General features: G+C 46.5%; 1 protein-coding gene across 6 annotated transcripts in view; it reads right to left on the reverse strand.

The window, feature by feature from the left end:
• Positions 1-3756: 3756 nt before the first annotated feature.
• Positions 3757-26508, reverse strand: part of TTYH3 (tweety family member 3) — an 81323-nt gene continuing 58571 nt past the window's right edge. For 2 of the 6 annotated variants that reach the window (XM_065684533.1, XM_065684537.1), the window contains exons 8-15: positions 25105-25160; positions 23773-23865; positions 23560-23652; positions 22662-22798; positions 20473-20649; positions 19473-19548; positions 17277-17378; positions 11807-11903 (exon numbers count right to left, since the gene is read on the reverse strand). In XM_065684533.1, coding sequence (XP_065540605.1) covers positions 17298-17378; positions 19473-19548; positions 20473-20649; positions 22662-22798; positions 23560-23652; positions 23773-23865; positions 25105-25160 — 713 coding nt within the window. In that variant the 3' untranslated portion in view covers positions 11807-11903; positions 17277-17297. Of the gene's footprint in view, positions 4120-6318; positions 11904-16842; positions 17096-17276; positions 17379-19472; positions 19549-20472; positions 20650-22661; positions 22799-23559; positions 23653-23772; positions 23866-25104; positions 25161-26508 lie in introns of those variants that run through there. The other 4 variants (XM_065684534.1, XM_065684536.1, XM_065684535.1 and 1 more) reach the window with 4 other exon arrangements.

Here is a 26508-nt window from a genome sequence, read left to right on the forward strand (position 1 = left end):
CCACCACCATTTCAGCCAGCACAAAGCCCTCACCTGCCAGCAACAAGCCCCGGCTCTCATGGGCTGTGGCAACAGCGTAAGATCTGCCCCCACACCCCAAACCCAGCCCTGTTTGTGCATCGCTGGTACCGGCTTTTATCGGCACCATCCTCTCCTTCCCCCGCCTTCCTCCGCTGGGGTTTATTCTTTACAAGGCGCGCTTTCTTACCTCACAGTTTCACTTGAGTCTTTTGGGTTATCGGGGGTTGGCCTTGCTAAAAATACAGCCTAGCAGGAAGTCAGCATGTGCTAAAGCAACAACCCTTCCTTCCAACACCCCCGTGCTCTTCAGGCAGCCCAAACACCCACAGTCCCCCGACAGTCTGCAGCCCTTGCGGGGCTCTGGCTTCTTCACCCCAAACAATCCCCTATAGGTACCCACAAAGCTCCATGGAGAAAGGGGATGTCAGAACAGAGCTGCCTTCCCCTAGGCCGGGGCTGCGTGGTGGGTGCAGGATTTGAAGCCCCCATCCCCACAGCACAGGATCGGTGCAGGGGAGCCGTGTAGGGCACAGGAAGCTCTGCCACCCACCCCTGTAGTTTCCTATTGCTCAGGGCTGTGGTTTCGGCAGCGCGGACGCTTCCCGGCAGCGGTGCCGTCACCCTTTCCACAGGCTGGTCCCCAAAGTGGGATGGGGCGATGCGGCCAGGACAGGGCAGCACCCATCTCCCACCAGGCAGGGCTGGGTGCGGGCTGCCTGTTTACTGCAATACAGCCCAAATCCTGGGTTAAGTGCCCAGGGAGGCACTGGGGAACCAAGGGCTGGGATATGGGCTGGCTGGCATGTTGCTGCAGGGATGCTTCAACCCTTGGCAGCGGTGAAGGCTGGGAGGGTGCTTCAGAAATAAAATTAAATAATAAATTTAAATAAATAAAATGTAATATAATATGCATAAAATAGAAAATAATATTAAAAAAATTAAATTAAGATAGATAAAATAAAATAATTGGATGCAATAAAACTGACCCCCCAGGACCCTCAGGAGCAGGGGCAGGCAGCACACCAGTTTCCCCCTCGCTCCAGTTTGCCCTACCCCAGTCTCCCAGCCTCTCCCTGCTCCCTCCTACCCGTGGGCTGAAGAGTAAATAAATAGAGGCATTAATAACCAAAAGGAAAACAAAAGCCAAGCCTGCTCCCGCCAGGCCAGCCTGCTTTCATCTGCACCCCGGCGCTGCTCTGCCACGTCCTGTTTACTCTCCAGGCAGCCGATAAGGCGGTTGTACCTTCTGGATGGAGCTGCGCGGCACTGGGGTGAGGACACTGCTGTTAGCTAGGGACCACTGCTACTGACACCAGTGTGCCCATGGGATGCTCCAGGCCAAAGGCTCTCCCGGTCCCTGGTGGCTGCAGCATTGAAAGGCAGAGCGAGGCGCTCTCGAAGTCCTTTTTGTTTTGCTTCCTCCACCTCCTTGTTTTTGGTTTTAATTTGCGTTTGGGCCACTGGTTACCCTGGGTTGGTGTGAATCATGTTCCCAGCCTCGCAGCTTCAGGACATGGGGCACATCCCACCGGGGAGCTGTGTGTGGTGATGGGATGAACACCCAACCTGGCACGGACAGTGGTGAGAAATAGCTGAGGCTTGGGATGGGAGAGGGGGTGTCGGGAGCTGACACAACTTGTGTGAATCGGCTCCAAGAGCCATTTCCAGCTGCTCTGGCCCAGCAAACTGGAATATTTGTGGGAAAGGAACATGAAAGCAGCCGGATTGCTGGGTCTGAGCAATGCGCACACGGCTCCAGCTGCAGCTTTGGGACTTGCCTGATTCAGATGCTGGGTACTTGTGAGGGCATGAGCTACACCCCTAAACCTCAGTGAATCTGGAGGCCACTAAAGCCCCCATTAGAATCATCTCTCTTGGAGCGCGAAGATGCAGAGCCCTGCAGCAGAGTGGTGGAGCAGCGCTGGGGTGCGCAAGGCAGCCCCTCAGAAGCAGCTCCCGGCCATCACCCACATCCCCTGCATTTCTTTCCACCTTTCTGTTGTTTCCCACACCTGCATCATCTGCAGGTGGTTAAAAGAAACACGACCCCAAAGCCCTCCAGAGTTTATTTTTCTCTTCCTGACTTTTAAGACCGGCTTTGAATCTATCAAAACCAACTCCCCCCCTCCCCAGAGCTGCTTCTGGTCTGCCCCAGCCTCCCAGCTCCTGTAGCCATTTGGCGAGCCAAGAATGGGAGGAGGAGATGAACCGAGCATCTTAAAAGCAGCTGGAAACGCTTCCCACGACACTGCCAGATGAGACCTGAAGCTGCGGCATCACCGAGCAGCCCCATTCCCAGGGCCTCCTTTCTCTTCCTCCATAGATGTGTCCCCCTCCATCCCTCCCATACGAGGAGGGCTTCACCATGGGCATGGTGCTGGATTTGTACCCGTCCCTGCTGAGCTAGGGGACCGAGATTAACAGTAAGAGCACACAGCAATGCAGTGTGCTCTTTGGTCAGCACCAAATGATGCTCCAGCCATGTCCACATCAGCCCAGTAAGCCCCCCCACCATTTAGGTGGGCTGTTGAGTTAGAAGCCCCTTGGGGAGCAGGGGTTCACGCTGGCTCCCTGCCCAAGCATCCCATCCACTGGCCCCAGAGCAGCCGCATTTTAGCAGATCCTGAGTGACCAAGTGATTTATGGGGTGCAAGCACCAGGTCCCACGGTGTTCGGTGGTGGGAAGAGGAAGCGGGCGGGAGAAGGGCTCCGGCACCAGCATCTGCAACACCTCGCGGTGAGAATGGAGCTCTGCTTCCTCCCACTCCCCCTCATGGACCGAGGAGGGCTTAAAAAGTCCCTGAGCAGGGATTTTTGCTGAGGTCCTGGTGAGAAACCCCTCCTGCCCCAGGAAAAGACCTCTTTGCCTGCACAGCCAAGGCATGGCCCTGCCTGCAGCAATAGAGACATCGGCCACAGCAGGAAAAGCCCTTCAGCTCCTGCCAGCATCCATCCCCTCTCCACCATGCAATGGCACAAGGGCACAGCAGTGTGACCAAGGTGGCCCAGGCCAGGCTGCAGCCATGGGGTGTGGAGGAGCTCTCCCCTCACCTCGCCTGTGTCTGCCTCCTTTTGCAAGCCCTTCCTACTGCCAATAGCAGGACTTCAGCATCCCCATGTGGTCAGAGAGATCGATGTCTCCCTGTTTAGGCTTATCCTTCCGAGCCGACACTGTTTTCTGTCCCGGCCTCCCTTGCAGTACAAGGAAAGGCTATGACCTCCTGAACGCAGACGTGGTCCAGCAGTGTGGGATGGGGAGATGGTGTCATTCCTTCCCAAGAAGGGACAAGGATGCTTCAGGAGGGGTTAGAGAAGATGAGATGCAGCGTCAGCTGCCTTCCCGGACACATGGCAAGTCAGAGTTCCAGCAGGGCCCTCCCAAAGGAGAACCATGAATCCAGCTCTCAATGGAAGAAGCTGCGCAGATCCAGGCTTCAGCATCAGCACCGGATGCTGCACGCAGAGCGCTGCACTCAGCAGGAAGCATGACCTGTGGCATGGGCCATTTCCCACCCCAAGAGGTGACAGGAGGTGGGGACACGTAGTCAATAACTGCATCCCAGCTCTGCTTGCTGCTTTTCCAGCTGCCAACCCACCGGCAGCTCCCGGAGCCAGAGCTCCCGTTGGCACAGCTCAGCACACCGCAGGAACAATTCTGTTTGAAAGCACCTCCCCGGGGCATCCCTCCCTGCCTTATCTTTGAGGGCAGAGATCTAAGGGACCACTACTGAAGGCTGATCAGAAGCAAAGGTTTATTCAAACACTTCAGCCTCCCTTCTGTCTCATCCCAGCTCTGCATAGCCCTGCCCTGCTCCCGCTGGCACAGGAGCAGAGCAATGAGACAAGCGAAGCCCGCGGCTGCTGGGGACAGAAGGCTTGAAAGCACTGGGAAAGGTCACCAGGGAAGCGGCCTTTCCATGTTCCCATCCCACCGCGGGAGTCCATAAACCTGGTAAAATATTTACGTGCTGACTCCGATGGGGGCTTTGTTTTCCTTCACGCCATCAGATTCCCTTGACTGCTCGAGGCTCTTTGCACCAGAGAGCACGTTCAATCGTCTCGGAGCAGGGATGGAGATGGAGAACGTGGGCTCCTCCTCTAGGTGGAAAACAGGAGGGAAGGAAAATTTGTCCATCATTAATGAAGGGAGGAAAAACGGTGTCTGTGGAGATTGTGGTGTCCCTGGCCATGGCACGGGGGCTGGAACTGGGTGATCTTAAGGCCCTTTCCAACCCAAGCCGTTCTACGATTCTATGATTCATGAGTGTGAAAGGCAGAGCAGGAAGCCCTCTATGGTTTACTGATGGGCAGGGCTCGAGAGCACGGGTGTGAGTTTCAGCCATACAAAAGCACAAAGCACTTAAAAACCGCACAGCATTAACAGAGTTAAATTATTGCCTAGACCACTCCGGCCTCCCAAGGAAACAGGCCATACTTGTGCATGCACAATCCCATGGCACCAGCAGCACAAAGGTACCCCGGAGCCCAGCTCAGGTCCAGGGCCGCAGGATGTGGTCTTCTCTCAGCAGCCTTCAGACTGGCTCTGCCACTTAGTGACATCCAGGACCATCAGTGGGGTCCTTAAGGGCAGCATCACTGGGTAGTTTGGGAACTTTCTGTTTTAATGGATCCAAAGCGATCAGCACTGCTGGAGCTATCTGCTGTCACCCAAATCTGCCCAGACGCTCTTCCATGCCCACTCCACGCCACAGTTGTTTCCTCTTCCCCCCAAAATACCCATGCTCATGTTCAAGGAGCTGCTCTGCTGCCCCCCAGCCTTTGTCCTAGAGCTCTACTTCAGGCACAAAGGCAGGAGATGCTGTTTGGTGATGGGGAGCTTCCCAAAGACACACAACTGGTAAGAGATGGGCTGAGCACAGGGGCAAGAACAGCACAATAGAGGCAGGAGAGCAATCCCTTGATCTGGCTGGTGTGATCAGGCAGAAAACAGATCAGGAGAAGGTAAGATTTACAGGCAGGTAGAGGCTTTAGTTCATTACTTGATAGGGATGTGGCAGAGTGGGCCTGCGATCAGAGAACAGTACAAATGAAGAACTAAAAAGAAACCCACGATAGCCTGGGGCAGAGAAGAGAAAGAGGAGCCCACGCTGAGCTGCACCAGCTCCCCGGCCTCCTACCAAAGGCACGTACGTGCATCTCATCAGCTGGAAGGGGGATGCTTTGGCAGCGGCTGAGCTGGAGCTGTAACTCCCATGGCATTCCATGATTCTATGATCCTCAGCCTCCCAGGCCCCCAGCACAGACCACTCAAGGGGGATGCAATCCACAGCGTATCTGAAGCACGATTAGTGCAGCTTCCCCCAGTGGACACATCTGCAGCGATCATTTCTCTTCAGAGGTTCTGCTGAAGCTCTCCAATTCCATTTTAACTGCCCAGGCTTCAAACTGGATTAGAAATCCCCAAGTCCGGGATTTCTAACAGAAACAAGATAAGGCTGAGACCTAGAAGCAAAGGAAGAAAGCAGCCCTGCTAATACCAGTGCACACGCTTCATCTCACAGTGCAGGACTGACACTAATGTTTGATTTTTATAGTAGGGATATACACATACATATATAAACATATACTCTTATTCCTTCCACCCTCTACTAGCTATTAGACTGCATGATTCTTTAATCATAGAATCATAGAATAGTAAGGGTTGGAAAAGACCTTAAGATCATCCAGTTCCAACCCCCCTGCCATGGGCAGGGACACCTCACACTAAACAATGTCACCCAAGGCTCTGTCCAACCTGGCCTTGAACACTGCCAGGGATGGAGCATTCACAACCTCCCTGGGCAACCCATTCCAGTGCCTTACAGTAAAGAATTTCCTCCTTATATCCAATCTAAACTTCCGCTGTTTAAGTTTTAACCCCTTACCCCTTGTCCTGTCACTACAGTCCCTGACGAAGAGTCCCTCCCCAGCATCCCTATAGGCCCCCTTCAGATACTGGAAGGCTGCTATGAGGTCTCCACGCAGCCTTCTCTTCTCCAGGCTGAACAGCCCCAACTTCCTCAGCCTTCATACCTCCTTCATACAGGAGGTGCTCCAGCTCCTGATGATCCCCGTGGCCTCCTCTGGACTTGCTCCAACAGCTCCATGTCCTTCTTATGTTGAGGACACCAGAACTGCAACCAGTGCTGCAAGTGGGGTTTCATCTTATCTTCCTGGCTCTACCCCCGTATATGGAAGGTAACAACATTCAGGCAGGTTTATGAACAGAAAACATTAAGGATATAATAATCCATGAATAAAAAGGGAGAGAAAGTAAGAGTCAATCAATAGGAAGAGTGGTTTTAAATCATTTATTTTTAAAACATGAAACCCAAGCTGAATAGAAACCACAGAAATTACATTTAGGTTTTGTTGTTTAGTATTTGCAAACCAAAAAGTTACAGTAAAAAATAGCTACATTACAATCAAGAGAACTACAGAATTCAAAGTAAAGATACAAAAAAGAAAATGGGCTCAATCCTCTTTAATCCTCACAATTTAAAAACGTTTTGGGTAAGTGCAGGAACACTTGAAAGGAACTAGCAGGTCCAAAGTCTTAAAAAAAATTATATATATTTATATATATTATATGTATATAAAGTGGTATGATATACAACCATTATGGTTAAGAAGAACAAACAGAAGAGTTACAAAAAGGCCAGGTACATGTTCGCCAGTAGGTTTCTGTGCACAGTGTCCAAGAAAATAAACTTCCCTCTGAATGATGTGAATAGAACTCATGGGGCCTCCCGTTACCAAGGGACCTGAGGCACACGACGTGATGCTGGGCAGCTGGACCTGATGCAGAGGACAATGAAGGGAATGAAGCTTTTCTGGGACTTGAGGGGCCTCCTGGGTAGAGGCCCCTGGAGAAGTCTTGGTGTGAGATCAGAGGAGGAACAGGAAGGAAGGAGTTGGGAATTGCATAGTGAGGAGCAATGTGGTATCAAATATGCAGAGCACCTAAGAGCTTCATGCTACAGTTATCCTCTTTAGGAATGGAGTGTTTTGAACTTTCTGGTTGTACATCAATTTATGTTCCACTTTGTTCATGCATGCAGCTGCAGGGGCTGGATGAGCACCCGGGTGCTCCAGGCCACCAGTAACCCATCCCTTTTCTCTTCCAGCTGGAAAACACCATCAGGAGATCCCCCCCAAAAAGCACAGATCACTTGCTAGCCACCTAGAAGCTGCTACCAAAACATCCCACACTTCTAGGCCTCCTGGAGAAGCCATCCATAGCATGCACACAATAGTATCTAGAAAAGGGGAGCAGGCTGCGATGAAAGAAGCCACCTGGTTTTAAAGGTACAAATGAAGTCTGGTCAGGTCTGTCCTCTCAAGCCATTAGATCTACTCCCTGAAGGTCTTTTCCCTTCCTACCCAGAGATATTCACTGTGTTACACTAACACAGACTTGTTGAGCTGGGGAAGTCCTTGGCTTCTCCTTGGTCGCCAGGTAGGAAGTACTTCAAAGCTAGCTCCTCTCCCTAGCTCCCATCTCATCTACTCCTGAATCAGGTTGGGTGGCCACAAGCAACAAGCCAAGACACCTCTCTTCTTCAAAGGGCTCAGCATGGTATTTCAGTTGCTGCTGGAAGGAAAAGGTGGGACCAGCAGTGAAGCAAGGGTTTATCCACCCTCTCCTGTCTGCTATCACCCTGCAGCATCCAAAGCTCTTGTGAGCAATGGCTACGCAGCCCCCTGAGAAATGGGTTTACTCTCAGGAAGGCCAAACTTTTTCATGTATTTTCAAGGAACAGCTCTGGAAATCCTAACTTAGGATCACTTAAAACCCCATGCACTGTGTCCCCATCAAAGCACTCAAATGAACACCCTTGCATCTTGGCTGAGATGACTGTACACGGAAAATTAACACCTATCAAATGGAGAAAACTGAAAAAGGACAGGAGGGGAAGGGAGCACTCCATCCTTCACATTTGGGTACGTGGATGCACGCTAAAAACCTTAGCTTGAACCCTTTTATCAGCACATAAAATGAACTCAGTTTAATAATACATACAGGATACAAACACTACAGTTATATTCCCAAGACAGCACAAGAAATTCACAGCCAAGTCTTGATTCGATTTCCTTTACAATTACAATGCAGTCTTGAACACTGGACGCGAGAGTCCAACATGCTATTTACATTTCACATTGTGGAGATGTTTGTGTGCTTGGAAGAGTTCTCAGTTCCGAAAGAAAGTGTCATTCACACATGATGATGCAGTGGAAATAAACCAAGCCAACCAGACAAGCCAATGGCCACATTTGTGCTTCTGAAAAAGTAACATGAAGTGTCTTCACTGATGTAGTCACCTTCAACCAGACAAGCTGCCTTCCACGTTGCAGTCAGTGAAGTGTCCAGAGGCCAATCTCATCTCCCCTGAATTCTGGACCCTTTTGATAGCAACCAGTAACATTAAGAGTAATGTTCCAATAAGGTCAGCTGGGACACACCAAGTGATATGGCCTTGGCATTTTGTCACATTAAAAACAAGAGAGACACAATGGAAGAGAGAGAAGTCTCTACAGCTTTACCTCCTACAGCTTGAAGAGTTTGGACTCCCTCAACCATGAATGCCATCTAGAACAGATGAGTCTTCGCCAGATAGCACCTGCTGTTCACCCGAGAGGGAGGCACAGAGCCTGGGAGACCTTGGCTTTGGAAAGTCTGCTCCTCAGACAGAATGTGACCATATGGATGAGACTGACTGTGTCGCAGCCATAAGAATAGGCAAAGGCCATCTGTTCTTCAGCAGATCTGTTCAGACCAGCCCGCAGGAATGCCACACTGTTGCTCAAGGTTCCAGTAAAAACAAAAAAAAAAAGAAGAAAAAATAAAAGTAGTAATAATAATAATAATAAACCAAAAAGAAACCCATTTGTCTGTGTTTCCTATCCAGCGCTCTGCACAGCATGCAGCGGGGCAGCAGAGTTCCAGGATGCTTTACAAAAGTGCAATATCCATGTCAAGTAAAGGAAGTGCTGGCTGGACAAAGGTACACAGCTCACACTGCAGTCACGTTATGCTGGCCTCTAGAGAGCAAAATGTTATTTCCGTAACATTCTTTCCAGTTATGTTTTGAAGTCACAGAGCACATATCTCCACATCTGTGCCTTGCTGCAAGCCCCAAACTTCGTCACAAGTTGTTCTGGGTGTTACGAGTGGCTATGCCAAACCTTGGAAGGAAGCAAGTCAAGGTGGCTGCTCCATTAGATGCTGCAAACACAAAGGCATAGGCTCGCTCCCCTGTTAGCCCTGCTGGCACAGACAATACCAGTGTGGCAATTTAGATCCAACCCAAAGTGCAGTCATACGCATGTTCAGGATGCATTCTGTATACAGAAAATTCAATATACAGAAGCACTTGTTTACACAGGGTTCCTCACACCCTCCAGCCGTCAAAACACTTGCCTTCAATGAGCAGGATAGGGCCACAGATTTTAGGGCAGCTCCCCTAGAGCTGATAGTGCAAGTAGCGATCCGAGCACATCCTTGCAAAGAGAGATGATGGCAGAACAACTCAGTCTTGATAAGGATTATATGGCTCTTGCTTCTTTCTTCAAAGCAAGGGGAATAGCTCATTTCCCCTCACATAGCAGTTGTGCGCTTTGAGCCCTGCAAAGCTGACCACACCACATGCTTGCACACCAGCTCTTCTGGTAGGCTTTTAGACAGGGTGGAAATGGTGCTCATGAGCCACAGTGTCTCTCCATACCACTTGTGACTACATTTCCCTGCCCTTGTTATTTGATAACACAGAGGTATGTTTCAGTGTGAAGCCCATGTCTGAAAGGGCATACTCAGTCCTGAGCAAGAAAATCCTGTTTCCAGAGAGTTAGGGTGAAGTTTTCTCCAAAACCTTCTATTCCTGTCTGCATGGTGGTGCCTCTTTCCTGTTTCCCTCACTCCATTAAATGGTTACAGCTTTTGCAGTCTATTAGTGGTTTCTAAGTAAAAGTCTCAAAGCTTGCTCTTCCACAGAACTGGTATCATCCTACAGCAGAATCCATCATCTGCATTAGCTACCTGCTAGGAGCAACTCCTACTCACTGCAAGAAGGCAACTGACTGGAGTAAAGGCAGATTGGTAGATTCTGTGCCCCACAGAGCAAAAACATGGGGTAAACAGACACAGAGTCTGAACATCACTGAGGTGAAGACCAACTGCCTCTGCCAATGGCTCAACTCCAGTTTGAGGGACATTTCCCACTTTATTTCCTCTGCCAATTCTTTAATGTAATGCTCAGCAGCTACACTAAGATGCCCATGCTCAGAGGTAAAAAGACAAAAAGGAACATCATAGCTACCGTACTGAAAGGGCAGTACTCCACAGTACCTCCCAAGAGGCAGTCTCCTCTTCCAGTAGGAAGCTGTCAGTGCCCTTTGGAGCTCTGCTCTTCAGTGGGAAGTACAGCACCAATGGAGAATGCTGCCCTCTTTCAGGCACTCCAACTGCCCCTTTGCAAGCCTCACGTCTAGGAAAAATGCCCTACATGTGCCTTAATACGGTCAGATAGTGGTTAGCAATGTGCCTTGAGAAACAAAATGAAATGAAATAGAATAACATAACTTTTTCTGACAGTCACAATGTTCTCCAGATGTCATTCATGTTTCTGACCCTGGAACACAGAAGATATACTGACAACGGTGTGACTTTGTTAGGACTGAGGCTCCAAAAACCTCCTTCAATGCCAGTTCAGCAACCCTGTGCTGTAAATCATGATTTTTGTTTTTTTTTCTTAAGAAAATAGAAAGTCCAGCAGAGTTCACAGGTTACTCCTGCAGGGAGAGCTTGCATTTGCTATGAATCCATTGCTGCTTCCAGCCTCTCTTGCTTTTGCAAGCCGGCTGTCCCATCAGATCTAGCATCAGAGAGCTGAAACTCTTCAGTGCAAAAATATTCCCCATAAAGTCTTACAGGTCTTTTCCTGGAAAAATTTGGCACCAAGAGGGTGGGTGGCTCCTGTTTGATCTGTGCGTCGGCCTCAGAAAGGCAGCACTCAGAATGCCATCTGCAAATACCTGGGCTTCCCTGATGGATCAGAGAGGTCAGGTTCAGAGCAATGGACAGGGTAGTTCACTGGTGCTGGGACCCCTTGCTCCTCCTCAAGAATTCACAAGCCAGATATAGTGGGAATGAAAAAGGCATTTTCTAAATGTTTCTTTTTAAAGTTAACCAGGGCAGAGGACTAGGTTGCTCTAGAAGAGCCCCGGATTCCCAAATAACAGTGGATATGCAGTAACACCATGAGGCAGGAGTTTCCTTCCTCCCTCACACAGGGCACTAAACCAAGGACTCCCACCACAATGCTGCATTGTGCATTGACTCAGCATTCCCTCACTGTATGCTAGTCATAGGCTTCTTCAGTGTATGACAGACTGCTGATCCCACTGCAGAAGTGAAGATCACAACCATCTTTCACTGAGTCCCTCTGGGGAACAGAAGGGGAGCAAAATCAAGGGGGAACAGAAGATATTCACCAACTTTTTCAGATAGGCTACTCTAATCAGTGGTGGACCCAGTTACTTGCCTGGGTGCTCTCAGTGGCTTGCCTGCACGTGCTTGCTCTCTTGCACATCAGGCAGGTACAACAAGGTGAAGGCTTAAATTCAAAAGGAGCTTCCACTCCAGTGGACAGGTATCAGGTTGGAGGGGTGGTCTGGACTGGAGAAACAGGAGGAGCTGCACTGGATTTTGGGCAGAACAGCAGGATTGTTCTACGAGGACAGCACAGGGGCACAGCAGTTGGCACATTGTTTAGTCTGACTGCATGTGTGGGTTTTGCTTTTGCTTTTTCATTTTAATGCACACTGCCAGCATCTGGACGAGGTTGGTTGGTGGCGAGGTATTTGGCTCTCATGCTGGAGGTGTACTGGAGGAAGACAAGACAAAAAGAAACAAAACAGAACAGAAAAGTAAGTCAGAATGACTAATGTAAGCACAGAACCACAGACTACGACCACCTCCCTGCATTAAAAGGTCTGTATTTACAGCAAGCATACCAAGGAGCTGCTGGCTCGGTTTTACAAGGAAAGTTTCACAAGTCCACTCTGAGTAACACACTGTCAGCCTGCTGCAAGGATGCTGGCTAGGTCAGAGCAGATGGGCTTGTTTTACCCAAGCTCTCTACACAGAAGGAAATCCAATAGCTATTGAGTTGAAATATGCCATACTTTGCTAGGGAGAAGAGAGGGAAATGGAAATGATGTAGATGTAAAAACCCACCTCACACCTTCATCCTCTCTTAATCATGTTCTTGCTTTCAACCATGCCACAAAAGGAGGTTGAAAAGAAACTGAGTGTGCAACTGCCTTTCCACATTGCATTTTATAGCAATGAGGTCATCAGAAGACCACAGATGGGCAGTTTGAAAGAAAAGTGTGGAAGAATGAATCTCTGAACAATTTATGCCTAAGAAAGAACAGACCCTGCCAGGCTGGAAACAGGCTGCCATCAAACAAGATGATATCAGCTAACAGTCATCAGATGGGTAATAATCCATTGTGACTTGGGATCCAACCTGCATACCATTCAGTGATGGACATGACTACAGACTGGGGGTGAGAAAAGAAAGCCAAAAAGATGAAAGGTTGATTTGTTTGGGGGGGTATAAGGGGTGTTTTATTCTTATTTTCATTTTTATTCTAAGAAAGGTAATCCAAAAGAGCTCTCAGAAGCTCCTGAGGTAACGTATGTCATTCAGCTCTGAATAATGAGCTAAAAAAGGCATGTAAATACCACCCAGCAGTAAGAACAAAAGACTTTGCCTCTTTATGCCAGTGTGTTCAATGCCTTCATCGTGACCACATTACTGCTTCTGGGATTCTGCTACCATGATACTAATAACCAAGCAATGAGGACAGATATTTTATTCCTCTTTTTATACCCAGTGGAGCTTGAATAATTCTACAATGCCCACATCTTACTTCCCAGGAGTGCCCTTCAGCATCCTGACTTTTCATCACCTTTAAAACTGAACCACATAAAATAGCCGGTTAAGCGGGTAAAGAGACAACTGAAAGGCAGTTCCACACCAGGAGTTATGATTTATCTTGCCCACTGGGAAAGAACATTATGAGGCATCTTTAAGCTCTCAAAAGCTCAGCGGTCCAAAGGCATTTTCAGAGTATTAACAGTATTTTATCAGTTTTCTTTGAAAGACTGACCCAGGCTGAATCTCTGCACAATAGAAGAGAGAAACTCCTCCTTTGGCAGAGCTGACCCCATCAGCATAAGATGAAGACACCTGCAGCTTTATTTGCACATTCATCTTTTAGCGTCTTCCATAATTGGAAAAACTTTCTGCAGAACAGAGATCTTAATATAAAACTCTGGCCCAGAAATGGCATCTATATTTAGAAGACAAAGGGTACATCTGTTCTTTCTGGGTTTAAGATGTATTTTTTTGTCAGCGACAAGGCAAAAGGTAGAAAATTCCAAGCTGAGCCAGTTTAAGGACCGTATATGCTGTACAGTTTATTAAATGTGATTTCTGGTTCAGAAATAAAGGTAAGGCTGTTATTAAAACATATGAGACTAACCCAACAGGCTCAGAGAGGCTTAGAAGTCAAGGAACTTTCTCATAGAACCAGTAAGGCATGTTTCAGGTAGCAGAGAGCTGAAATTACCAGCCGAACATCATGCTAAGAGGGTCTTGGAAAGAAAAATGAGTTAGCTCATTTTCCATTTGTATTCTCTATGGTGACATGGGATAGGAGATGAGTATGAACAGAGAATTCCAGGTGCTAAGGTTTTGGAAAAGGTATTTAGGGAAAAAAATAAATCTCAGATCATGGAAGGTGATCATGCATCTTCCTGGACAAGTCATACAGGCTCAGCACACAACATGCAACATCGACTTTCTTTAGAGCATTAAAATCAATAAGGGTCACTTGAGGAACTGCATTTCGAGGATGTACAAAGTACACCCCTCATGGAGGAAGGAGCTGTAAAGAGTTCACTCCTTCCTCCACCAAGAAAACAGCCCACAGTTCTTTAAGTGTCACTAAAACAAAGTAATCAGGAACATGAGACTTGGACAGTCAAGCAGAGGGCATTTTACATTCAAACCTACCTGCAATCCATCACAAGGAACAAATCAAGACTCAGAGTAGTCAGAGTTAGGGCTGATGTTCTCTCCTTAACTCAGGATTTTCGCTCCTTTGTACCTTTTCCCATTACCATTTGAACCAGTTACTCCTTCAGTTAGAGTGTATTTTTAATGACCATGGTAAGTACGATTGAAACCTGGGAGCAGAGAGCTAACACTTCACTGGCCACCTCTCACAACCAGTACAGCTCTATCAGCATGCACTGGATCTTCAGTCACTGCATTAGACCCCATGTATGAGTGCTCTGCTCAACATACTGTTGACAGTAGTTCCTCATCCAAGTCCTTCAGTGCTTCCTCTCCTGGGAAGCAGATGAAAAATGCTGTGGAATACACAGATTCCAACATCTGGACAGATCAGCAGATGAAGATGTATCAGCAGACACTTGACAGTCACACTGATATGAAACCAAACTATATTACTGGTAGTTAAAGTAAGTCTTTAGCTCCTTTATAAAGTAATTCTAAAGACTTACAGCCTGAGCACAGTTCAGAGCTAAGGAGGCCATTGACTCTATGCTGAGGTAACCTGGATACAGTGCCTGACACAGATGTAAGGTGTACAGTTGCATTTAGTTTCCTTTAAAGAGGAGCTTTCATAGAAGGTTAAAGAACATATACAATGCAGTCATTCTTCCAGTACTCTTGCTGGAAGTACCCATATGCCTATACACCCTCACTGACCCTTTCAAAAACAGCACAGAGGACAAGTTTCAACCCATAGCTTCACCACACTGCCAGATACCTTAAAAAGCATACCTAAAAAGGCTTCTTGTTACCATTTCTGTTGGTGGCTTGTGCTATTCAACACAGCACACCTCCCAGCCACTTACCAGTCAGCTAGGACAAACACAGCTGATTGCACACAGCTTTATTTTTGCATTACTCCAAAGAAAAATAGCCTCTCCTTCACATTCAGCCTTGTTGAGGGTATAAACTTTCATAGGTATGGTTTGCCAGCACACACTAGTTGGGTACTTAAAACATACAGCCTGTGTACAAAGGAATCTTTAGTTGCAAATAAAATTAATGGGTATAATCAGTTAATTTTAGAGATCATAAATTCTACCAACTCCTGTGACCTGTGCAGCTATGCTGGAAGGTCACTTACCATATGAAACCATGACTGAGAGCATAAACCATTTACTATTTGTGGTTAAAAAACCCACACATACTCTCTTCAAATACCCTGACTTTGATTTCCTGCCAGAGCTATTCAGGTAATTCAATAAAGACCAAAGCTTCTGGATTCAAGTTCTTAAAAGCTGATCTACCCCTTAAATAGAGCACAGTAAACACAGAGGGTTTGGTATCATGTATGGGAGGTACAAGATGCAGGGAAACAGGCAATTCCAGCCAGCGGGTTCTGAATTCAAAGGGACTGAAGTTTTCCAAGTTAAAAAGAACAGAGCTTCTGTTTGCTTTGTTTGTTTTTAAAGTCTTGGAAAGAATGCAATGCTTTTTTCTTAGCCCTGCAGACAGCCACATTAAACCCTGGGTGTGACCTTAGATAAATAGAAGACAGTGCAGAATGAGATCAGGTCATGTTTCAGCCCAGAGGAGATTTAGAGTCTAGAATGAGGACACCAGAATTCTCCCCACTCCAAGCAATCCTTTATTTCATGGAACAGACCCATCTAGCATCACTGCAATACCACCTGCAGGAACCAAAAAGCAGAAAACACCACCATGAGCTGATGCCCAAGAGCAGCCTTTGCAAGACTTAAGACTGAAGGAAGTTGTGACGCTTTCAAGGGTGCTAGCACCATGCTTCAGGACAAGTTTGTTTGCATTCATGCACCATGGCAGAGGGCATCAAGACACCCTTCCCAGCATGTCACAAGGCAGGCAGACAAACAGTAAGAGGCAGCAAGAATGCAGACCAAGCAGCAACATGATGGAAAGCAATCCAGTGTAAGGCTGACAGAAGTCCCACCAGGAATGGCAGAAAGGAAGGAACAGCAGCTTTACGGACATATATTTCCAGGAACAGAATGTAAGATATGGGTCACTGACTGCATGAGTCAAAAGCAATTCTGTTCCAGCTGGAACCAACACCTTCCAGTAACTGTGTGACTGCAGCTCCCTTCATGCCAGGTAAGTTGCCTGGTAGCTCTAATTACAACCTGTATTCAACCAAGCTCAAAAACTACAAAGCCTAATGCAGACCCATCTACTCTTTCTGTAGGCACGTGGCTTTGTCATGGACGACTGCAAAGGAGGAAACATTGGCTATCTTGGACAACATCAGCAACCCATTAGGAATCCAGAATGCCCATTAGGAATTCAGACAGTGAAATGGTACTAGGAGGGCCCTGTTCACAGAGCCTGTGGGACATGGATGGGATGATATGGACACACAGAGAACAAAAAACAGTAAAAAGTTTTGAAACAGAATGAAACAGATCTTAGTGCTTGTGTCTGGAGCCTTAGGGAAGCTCTTTTTTAAACTTGCTCCTTTCTGACTTTAAATGCAAGGATAAAAGGAGAAGCTGCACACAGATCTAACAGGCAATGAAGCAATTCTTCAGGACAGGCCACCATTACCAGCTAGGATCTTTTAGCTAATTAAAAACCCTACTGAGAGGCTAAAAGCTTGTGGCAGGTACCTGTTTCAGGCACATGCTGTTATGACCAATCAAGACAAAACAGAACAGCAGTCGGGCTCAAGGGAAGACACAAGCTGAATTAAGAAAACCAGTCCCAAATGAAAAGCTACTATAATGGTTCTCTACTAGAAAATGACTTCTTGCGATGGGAGAACTTCTGTTCTGCATTTGAAGTGCAAGGTTAGCTCTATATTTGAGTAGCACACCGTATTAACTGTTCGAGCTGTTCTTGAGTGTGGACTCTGAGTTGAAGCTGCTGTGAGTTAGCTATTACGAGGCATGGGTGCCTATAACCCTCACAACGTGCACCAGAAGCCTTTCCAAGGTTGATAGCGCTCCTTGAGTCTGCACCAGAGCAAAAACTGGTTTTAATTTTCACCCTTGGCAGGAGGGAATGGGGTGGGAGGTGCAGAGGGAAGGAATGCGAAGAAATAAAAGGCACTGGTCCGGGATAAACAGTGCAGGGATGAAGGGAGTGGTTGGGAGTGGAGTAGGGGTTGAGCAAGAAGGACCTTTTTTCCAGTACCTGTTCCATTTGCGGGCGCTGTTACCAGTATGTCCGTGCACTGTCCGAGGGCTTAAGCTGCCAGCTCATATGGCTGCTACTGTCCATGGCAGCCAAATACAACTGTGATGACGCAAGAAAGAGAGAAAAAGAGAGTGCAGCCTCAACGTGCATGAAAAACACAGTGCAAGCAAGTGAAACGCTGTGGTGAGTGTCAGCGACAAGGTGGGCTCTACAACCCTAAGGGAATAGCCCTGTGGCAAGAAGGAGAAAACAGAAGGAATGAGAGAAGGGAAAAAACCAAACCAAACAAACAAAAAGCCAGGAGAAAGTAACGGACAAACAATGCAGCAGGATCACCACATCTTAGTTTTCACCATCTGTTCACAGAAAGCTAAATGGAATATAGCAGCTCTTTCCACACACTGGACATAACATATCTGAATGGTTATCCCCCTTCTCCTCCCTCTCAAAAAGAGCAGGGACACGTGCATTGGTATCCCCTTTTCATCTCACTCTTCCCACAGACCGTTTGCTATGAAAAGCTACAATTTCTTCTGCCTCGGTATGGTCTCAGCCACCTGCTATAGAGAGCTGCAAATACAAAGATCCCAGAAATGCCCCCTTCCCTGCTGCCATGAGAGCAGACAGTATTTTTCTTCTCCCCACTGCCTGTCTACTACATCCCTGCAGAAAACACATTAATCCTTTAGCTACCTCCTTGCCTTATGAGGGAGAACTTCTCTTGTCTATAGGTGCAGCACTGTGCTCTCCTCCTCCCCCAGCTCCTGCACTTCCCTATAGCCCATATTGTTGGCTGCCAAGTCTCATCTTTATCTACTCTCAGAAAACAGCCTAAGGCACCAGGACTCAAGTTCCCCCTCAACATATTAAGAGAAACAGTCACTGAAGAACCAGGGAACTTCTTGCATAACTAAAGCCCCTGTGGAAAAGAGTGCTTTCTCTGAAGCAGAAGAGCTGTAGGGTAAGGGTCTACAGACATTGAATGAACATATGCCTTGGCAGTACCAGAGGGGCAGTGCCCTTCCTACAACAGGGAACACCAGCAGTAAAGCATTTGCCACACTGCACTGTGCATGCAGCATATTGGCTCTTCTCCTGAGGACCATCTCGCTGCTGAAAGCAGATAAGAGAGCTTGTGATCAGAGTACCACCAGGGATCAGGAGAAGTGCTTTGTGAAGGTTGAAAGAGGTCTGGCCAAGCACAGAAACAGTATCAACTCTCCACTTTTCACTTTCTCTTACAGCAAGATGAAGTGGTCCTTTTGGAGTGAAAACATGAATGTGATGTCCTCTTTTCCACCACAATTCCTACTCCCTCCTCCTTCAGCTTCCTCTTCCTCCCCTTCCCATGTATTTGAACCATGCACCACAGAGTGTGTTTTCTTTACGTATACCTGGAGACTGGTTGATTATTAAGCATGCTACTACTCATCCTCTGTAATCACACCAAGTCAGTGAGCACTGCGATGGCATGTTCTCCAAGTTCTGGTAAGGCTTACAGGATCCAGTGAAGGAGGGCAAGATTCATCTAGTGTTTACACAGACATGAAGGCAAGCCCATGTTTTATCCAGCTTACAGAAATGGCTTTCAGGCCACTCCAAATACCAAAACCTTCCATGAAAGTTTCTTTTTTTTTTTTTCCTTTATAGGAAATTAAATACAAAAAATAGATTCCAAAGAAAGTAAAACAGTTGTGAAAGAAAGATTTTAAAAAAACCAAAAATCTCAACAAAAAGAAAAATAATACAGGTTTCATCCTACTATCTCTTTAGGGCAGATTAAGGAGAGAGGTTCAGCGATAACTCTGCATTTACTGTTTTACCAGGCTTCTTTTAAACTTGAGGAACCAATGCCACAGATAGCAAGTACACTGCATGCAAGTGAATCATCCTGCTGAAGTCACCCACCAGGATACTCATGCAAACCTCAGTGGTGGTAGGACTGGGCCCATAGGATTACCAGTGTTAACAGATTTGAATTGTATTCTTTTTACGTGCAATGTCCAAAGTAGCACAGCAGGGTTTTGTTCTCCATGGCAGGTGAGACATGGCTCGTCTACTCAAACTGCTGCCATTTATGGGCCAGATCCTGTGTTTGGCTGCACAATCAGCTCCCTTGAGAGTATACAGGAGTGGTAAACGTGTGTTCCCCAAAGTTGCTGAAGCAGAGAGGAGCAGTAAAGAGAGACTTACTGAGGGAGGTGGGGACTCCCGGCCAATGAGCGGGGTATTCTCGCAACGGGGGTTCTGGAAATTTGCATTCTGGCTCCTAGGAAAGGAAGACACACATGGTAACAGGGGGCATGTGCCATGCTTCACTGGGGAAGGTCTCTGACAGTGCCATGGGACAGAGCATACACACCCCCAGAACTACTGTATCAGGTCAGTCTCCCTCAAAGCTTTTCCTACAGGGCAGGTGGATCCCCCCTTTTCCAGGTAAGGGCACAAAGCTAGCGTTATTTTCCTCAGATTAAGCACTTCTCTTACTCAGAAGGGCCCACACTGAATCGTGTCAAGTGATTTAAAAATAGATCCACAGGAAAATCTGCCTCCTTGCAGCATCAGAACTGCCAAGCTGCAGAAACGGAGATAAAATGAGGACAAAGTCTAAAAGCAAGAACCAAATGATGTGCCAGCCCCCAAAAAAGATGGGTCCTGAAGCTAGTGCAAGTGTGATCAGGGGTAAGCACTTCTGGAGAAAGCTCTGAAGATCCCACCTGGACTAGGTAGCTCCAGACTGCAACAGATGTCAGAGCTGACTGCAAATATGGTGGAAGGTTTTGTCTTGGCTCTTAGTCTCTAAGGAGGCTTAAATTCTTGCCTCGAAGGAGGCAAGACTGCTCTGTCTGAAGAATTAACTCTTCTGGTGATCAGAATAATTTTGTTATAAGGAGCCCAGACAATACTTTCCTACTTCTTTTCTCTAGACAGATTCCTAAATCCTGCAGGACAAAGCTGTTCACAGTTTGGAGCATGCTAATACAGCTCCTTCTCTACTGCAGCACTTCTAAGCTATTCTCTTCTCCCAGTAGATACCAACAAGAAGAGATGTCTTCTGACACTTGGGACAAAAACCTTAAATCTCTTTCTACTGCTTGGCCAAAGGTGTGTGCCGTGGGTGCTTGCAACAATAGAAATGAGAGTGAAGCAACCTGGACAAGCTGCAGTATAGCCTTCTTGTTGGGATACTCACATGTACTCTGTGACAGGAGCATTGCTGACTGTGTGTGCTGCTGCTGGAATGCTGGTCTCACTGCCATAACTACTCCCACAGCTATAGAGGCTGGGCATGTGCACTCTGTAAAGATTATCGTGTGTTTGTCTACTCCCTTGAGCAGCTGATTCTTCTTCCCCATCATCATCTGAGCTTCTGCAAGAAGGAGAAAAAGTTCCTAGAACCCTACAATTACCCCACACGTGGGGTTTGCAGGAAACCATGGTAATCCTAGGAACCTCCCAACCATCTTCCACACCTCCACATTCATACCCATTTGGGATGCCTCAGGGTGGCAGTGTCAAACACAGCCTACACCAGAGTGACTCAGGCCTCCCACAGATACCATCTGGACTTTTACACTGCGTGATCCCCTACAGTCACCCTACGGTCTTCTCCCAAGGCTTAGCAGACCGCGGAGTTCTGCAACTGCCCAGTCATGCAGCTAAAGGATGGACACACATCCTGAAATACACAGCACTTAACAAAACAAAACAGAGACAGTGGGGAGGTAGCGCCAAGCATCCCACAGAAAGCAACCTTCAAAACAACAATCTGTGTCCTTCTGTTTCTTGTAGCCACGTCCAAAGAGGTTTTGAGGATCAGCCTCTGTAGACTCCTCTGAACTCCCATTCTGGTTGTGAGTCTGCTTCAGCTTCTAGCACAATCTCAGAAGTCTTCAGAGAGACTAAACTGCAACATTCATGTCTAAAGCCTTTATTCTCTCAAAAGTGACAGAATTTTAAACCAATTTTAATGCAGAGCAGAGCTGTTTGCCAACTGGTTCCTTTCCCCCTTCCCATATTAATCTTTTGTGGCTCCTACGTAATATATGCTGCTATTTTATCTCCCTATAGGATGAAGCACTAAGGTTTGAAATACACTTTAGTGATGGTTAACAAAGCTAGTAAAGGGTTCTGTAGGAAGCACTTGGTTGCTGGGAGAGACAGCATGGACAGCACTAAACATCACCCAAACATCACCCACAGCTCCTGTACCACAAGGTGGCACTGAAGATTTATTTAGGGAATTGCAGCCTGGAGAGTCTCTTACAGGCAATAAAGGATGACATCCTCCACTTCCCAGAGGGAGGCAGAGGAAGCACTGATGCTGGAGGGAATGCAAGAGGGAATCCTTCAGTTCACAGCAGCAGTCAGAGCCTGCTGGGGCTGGCAGGGCAGGCAGCAGCCCACATGGAATGCAGCACAAGAGAGATACCACTGTGTAAACCTTTCTCCTTAAACAGACAGACTCCCATTATCTTCTTGGTAACGTCTCTGCAGCTGCATGTGGAAGAGGTAAGGAAAGCAGCCATTTTCTCAAGTGCTCCTCTAACACACTTCCCAAAGCTCTCTCTGGGCACTGCAGGCCTGGCGGGCTCTGGCTTCCTGCTATTGTTCAGGATGTTTCATTTTATTTTGATCTCTGAACCTTGAGCCTGGGCTTAGATCACAGTAATTGTGGTTCAGGACCACAGAAGAGAGTTTGCTGCACAGACTGCTGCTCTTCTGCAAGAGCAGAAAACTCAAAGCTATTTTAATAGCTGCATGTGATGGCAGCAACCAGTCAGTGAAGCAAAGGTTTGCTCAACACCTCCTGATCAGCCTGAACCATTAATACTAATTCCAAACAACTCTGCTGCTAGATGACTGCAACCAATTTGCAAGTATTTCATCTGCCCATGCTACTGCCACCAAGACAGTTCTGGTTTCTATTAGCTATGCAAGTCAGTCACCTCAGTATAAGCAAAGCCAAAAAGGCAAGTGTGAACTGCCTCTCATTCCAATTCTCTTCCCTATACTAGAATAAATGCCTCAAAGCAATGCAAGAGAACAGGCATTTTACAGAGATGGCACGTAGTTCAAGCATTACCTCTCTCTACAGCTATAATCATTAATCTCTGTCTTCACTTACAGTCCTACAGTGTACTAAATACTCTGCACACGTAGTATTCTAGTGCAATAAGGTTCAGATGTAAGTCTTAACCACAGCCAGAATAAAAGCCAACATTTTTTGTGTGTGTTGGACCTGTGTTTATAAAGCCTCATCCCTCACACTCCTGGGATCATTTGGGAAAGAGCTCCATATGCTCATGGGCACAAGTCCAATAGCCAGTCTTCATTAGAAAAGAGCTCTACAATGCTACAGGATCCAAACCCTCTCTATACCTCTTTTGCTGCCAAGTGTGTGGGACGCTGCACACAATGGAACTGAACATGAGGGCTGTGACAAAGGAGAAGAGAACCAGGTAGATGAGGCCTTCCACTCCGTCATAGCAAAAGCCCGTCAAAGCCTGGACGTAATCCTGGAGAGAGAAACGAGCAGAGTTTCCTGATCATTAGAGAGTTAACACTGAGCTCTAATTCAAAAGCCCTTCCCCTAGACTACAGTCTCTGAAACAACTTAAGAGATTGTAGTTTCTTTTCCAGAGCATATTTCTGTTTTAATCTCAGGGACCTCAAGTGTTTTTCATAACTGATATAACCCTTTCCTCCTTTCAAAAAGCACATCTCAGATTTATATATGGAAATATTTTCAACCTCACATAGAAGAATGAGGAGGGAAAAAAATGGAGAGTGATGGAGAGGGTAGTGGTAGAAAAGAAAGTAAAGGCTCACTTCAGATAACGCATTTTTCTTTAAGCCTCTCAGCTCCCTCACTATGTCCTGTGGCCCAGGAACACATCATGGACTATCTGCTTATCTGTTTCCATCAATTCAGCTAGGGCAACAGTTAGTCTATGCTATACTGCAGCTTTAAGGCATTCTACCCCATGGGAAAGTCAATAAGCCATATGCTATGGAAAAAAACCCATCTGAGAGACCTGAAACATTAGGGCTGCAGCTTGTAGGTGTATAAAGGCGTGTTATCTAGTTTCCTATGTTGATCTTTAAACAGAAAGCTAACTTGATACAAATGCCCATTCTCCTTTCTGCTGGAATCAAACAGTAAAAGCTGTTGCAAACTGGCACAGCAGAGATTTGAAACACCAAAATAATCACTACACGACAGGCTCTTCATCCCCTTTGTTCTTTCTTAGCTCAAGCCCAGTTACTGAGTACTCACCAAATGCAGACTCCGGCAGTCTACTAAAGCTGTCAGTTGCTGCAAGTTGATCTCTGTTGAATTTAAAACTTCCTGGATTCGAGTAAGATACTCCTGTAAGCAACAAGCTAGCAATTACTACATGGAAACGGCTTAGCAGGAGCTGATGTTAGGCTTTGTACAAGGGTAAAGGAAGGCAGAAGGCATACAGAGAGCTAACTTGAGGAAAGTTACCTTGGAGGTGGGGTGCTCTCTGCTTGCTGACCTCATGAGTTCCAGAACATCATCCTGCATTTCTACCAGAGCCTTGTGACTTGCTGACAGCTTCTGCTTGACACAAAACATGTGATGTTTCAGCCAGGACACATGCACCAACAGAACTCCTGGGAAAAGACTTAAATCCTACTTCCCAAATATTGAAGCATCATCTGTATGAATGGTACAAGTTAGGATTGTCTCAACTAACATGGGTGCAGCTGCAAGAGGGTTAAGTTTGACTTCTACCAACCTGGAAGAAGTACAGACAGAAAGAACAGGGGAAAAGAAGAACCAAAAGAACAAACAACAACAAAATACATACACAAAAACCATACACACAGCTGGAGCTGGCTCCAGGACAGAGGGGAAGGAGAAAGAAAAGATGAAGTACTCATGTTCTCACCAAAGCACAGCTGGATTTTTCTACTAAGTCAGATGGCTGAGAGAGACTTAATGTTAACACCAGAAGTTGTTTGTATTGGGGTGCAGCCTTCACATCCCATTAAGGCATCCATGGGAATTTCACATGCAATAGCATGTCAGAGCGTATACTGAACAACCAGAAATGCAACAGATGGCAATGGTGCATCATACCACAGCTTGAAGTGTTCTTACCCCACCTTTTAAAACAGAGGAAGACAAGACTTAAAAAATCCTAAATATAAATGGTGAAGCAGCTGGTGTCTGCCAAATGGTGGGTGGTGTGGGTTCGTTCTGGCCTCTGATACATAAGACAAAGTTTGGGATGGACCCAGGTGCTGTTCTTCAGCCCCCACACAAAAGAATAATGACTCACATTTATACTTCAGGGTACAAACCCTTCAACATCCAAAGGATTTAAGAGGCATGTGTGAGAATCACTCCCTCACATTTGGGGAATGAACCATTGCCACTGTTTAACCTAAAAGAACCTGCAAGAGATTCAAAGCATGATGTAGTTTCCCACTCTGGCATTAATTGTGGGTGCTCTTTCTTCATGTTGCTGCTCGTAGAGTGCCATATAAACAGAGATACCACAAACAGAGCCATGGTCCTCACCACATTACATACAGGCCCTTCTAAGAGGGCACCTTGGAACTGAAAACTATGCAGGTAGCGACAAAGTTGGAAAAAACCACTCACTAAATCACAGTGCCACCTCTTGCACAGCTGGGAAGTAGCTATGAAAGCTTTACCAACAGGTGGAGTGCTCCATAAAGCTAACACCTTGCAACTGTATTGCTTGCAACTTGTTGCATGCTGGCATCAAAAGCATTTAACCTATACCCAGCAGGATGCTGAGAAGGGGTGAAGGATGCTTATACTCACCTGCTGGAAAGGGTTGGGATATCCAGCACTACAGGTCATGTAATAGCGGAGAGTATCTAGAAAAGAGAAAAGGACAGTCATTGTTCCATTATATTGGAATAACACACTGTTCCAGCTTTGCAGCATTATACAACTGCCACAAGGGAGGTGTTCAGTTCTGAAAGCAATACACAAAATGAAAATGCAATATAATTGGAGTCACTTTCATCTCTCCATGTAGGATTACAGTGCGTGGATGGCACTAGAGAAAGGGATGTAAGCTGTCTTTGGGGAGAAAACTAAGATTTGTTTTCTTGAAGAGTGAAAGGCAATGGGGTTTTCCCACTCAAAATAGTTTAGATGAAACATCCAAACAGAAGTCAGCACTATCCACTGTATAAACATAAGGCAAGACCTCAGTCTAGGATATATCCAACTGGATGATTAATTTCTGCAACTTCTGAGTGTCTGAATACCATTCTACAGACACTTAAAGCAACTACAGGCTGCTGTCTGGGGCTCATAGCAGAGAGAACTCAACTTTCAGCCTGTTCAGTTCACCAGCAAGGTCACTACACAGCCACAAAACACTAGCATAGGACAGGTAGTAACAGTGACATAAATACAGGCTGCTATCAAAACAGTGTGCCGTTGGGCCAAAGGAGGTGCATACACACATCTTGTACTACCCAATGCCGAATATACCACTTCTCAAACACAAGTTCAAGTGTTTGAAAGAAAAAGGGGCAAAAGACACCCCCCCAAAATCCATCTTCACAGCTTGGGATTCAAGTTCAAGGACAGAATGGTTTTAGGCAATGTTCTATAGAAGAACATAAGAATGTCCTCCTAATTCAAGAAAGTCCTAACTTACTAATATCGTCTCCTAAAAATGGTGTCACTTCGAAAGCAATTGAGGAAACGGATGGAAAAATTTCTTGTCCTTCTGACACGTATTAGTGATGAACATGCAAATAGTAGTCTGTTTGCTGATGGATATGTAATTGCACACAATTAGATTTTAATTAGAAGTCTTTAATTAAACTTTAACTAAAAGAGTGCATGCCATTTGCTTTGCATCCTTCTTTTGACTTATGTAAAGAAGTCATTTTCAGTATTGAGTCAATAATGCAGGCTTGATCAGGGAAGAAAGCTCTTACCATGCACTAGGGTAACAGCAACCTGTTCAAGGAACCTCAGCTCATTTGCTGGTGACATCCCAAAAGTTAGTCTTAATACTGAGTAGCTCTACCAGTAATCCTAGTACAGTGAAGACATACTGATAAACTTCCAGATACGGCTTTAACAGTGCTCTGCTACCAGCATCATTTATTTACAAGGTTGAAGACAGTTATATTCCCCCTCATTCAGATATGTATGAAATCAGCCTGATGCCCTCATAAGCCCTCCATAATACTATACCAA

This window comes from Lathamus discolor, chromosome 6, assembly GCF_037157495.1.
Source record: "Lathamus discolor isolate bLatDis1 chromosome 6, bLatDis1.hap1, whole genome shotgun sequence".
NCBI lineage: Eukaryota > Metazoa > Chordata > Aves > Psittaciformes > Psittacidae > Lathamus > Lathamus discolor.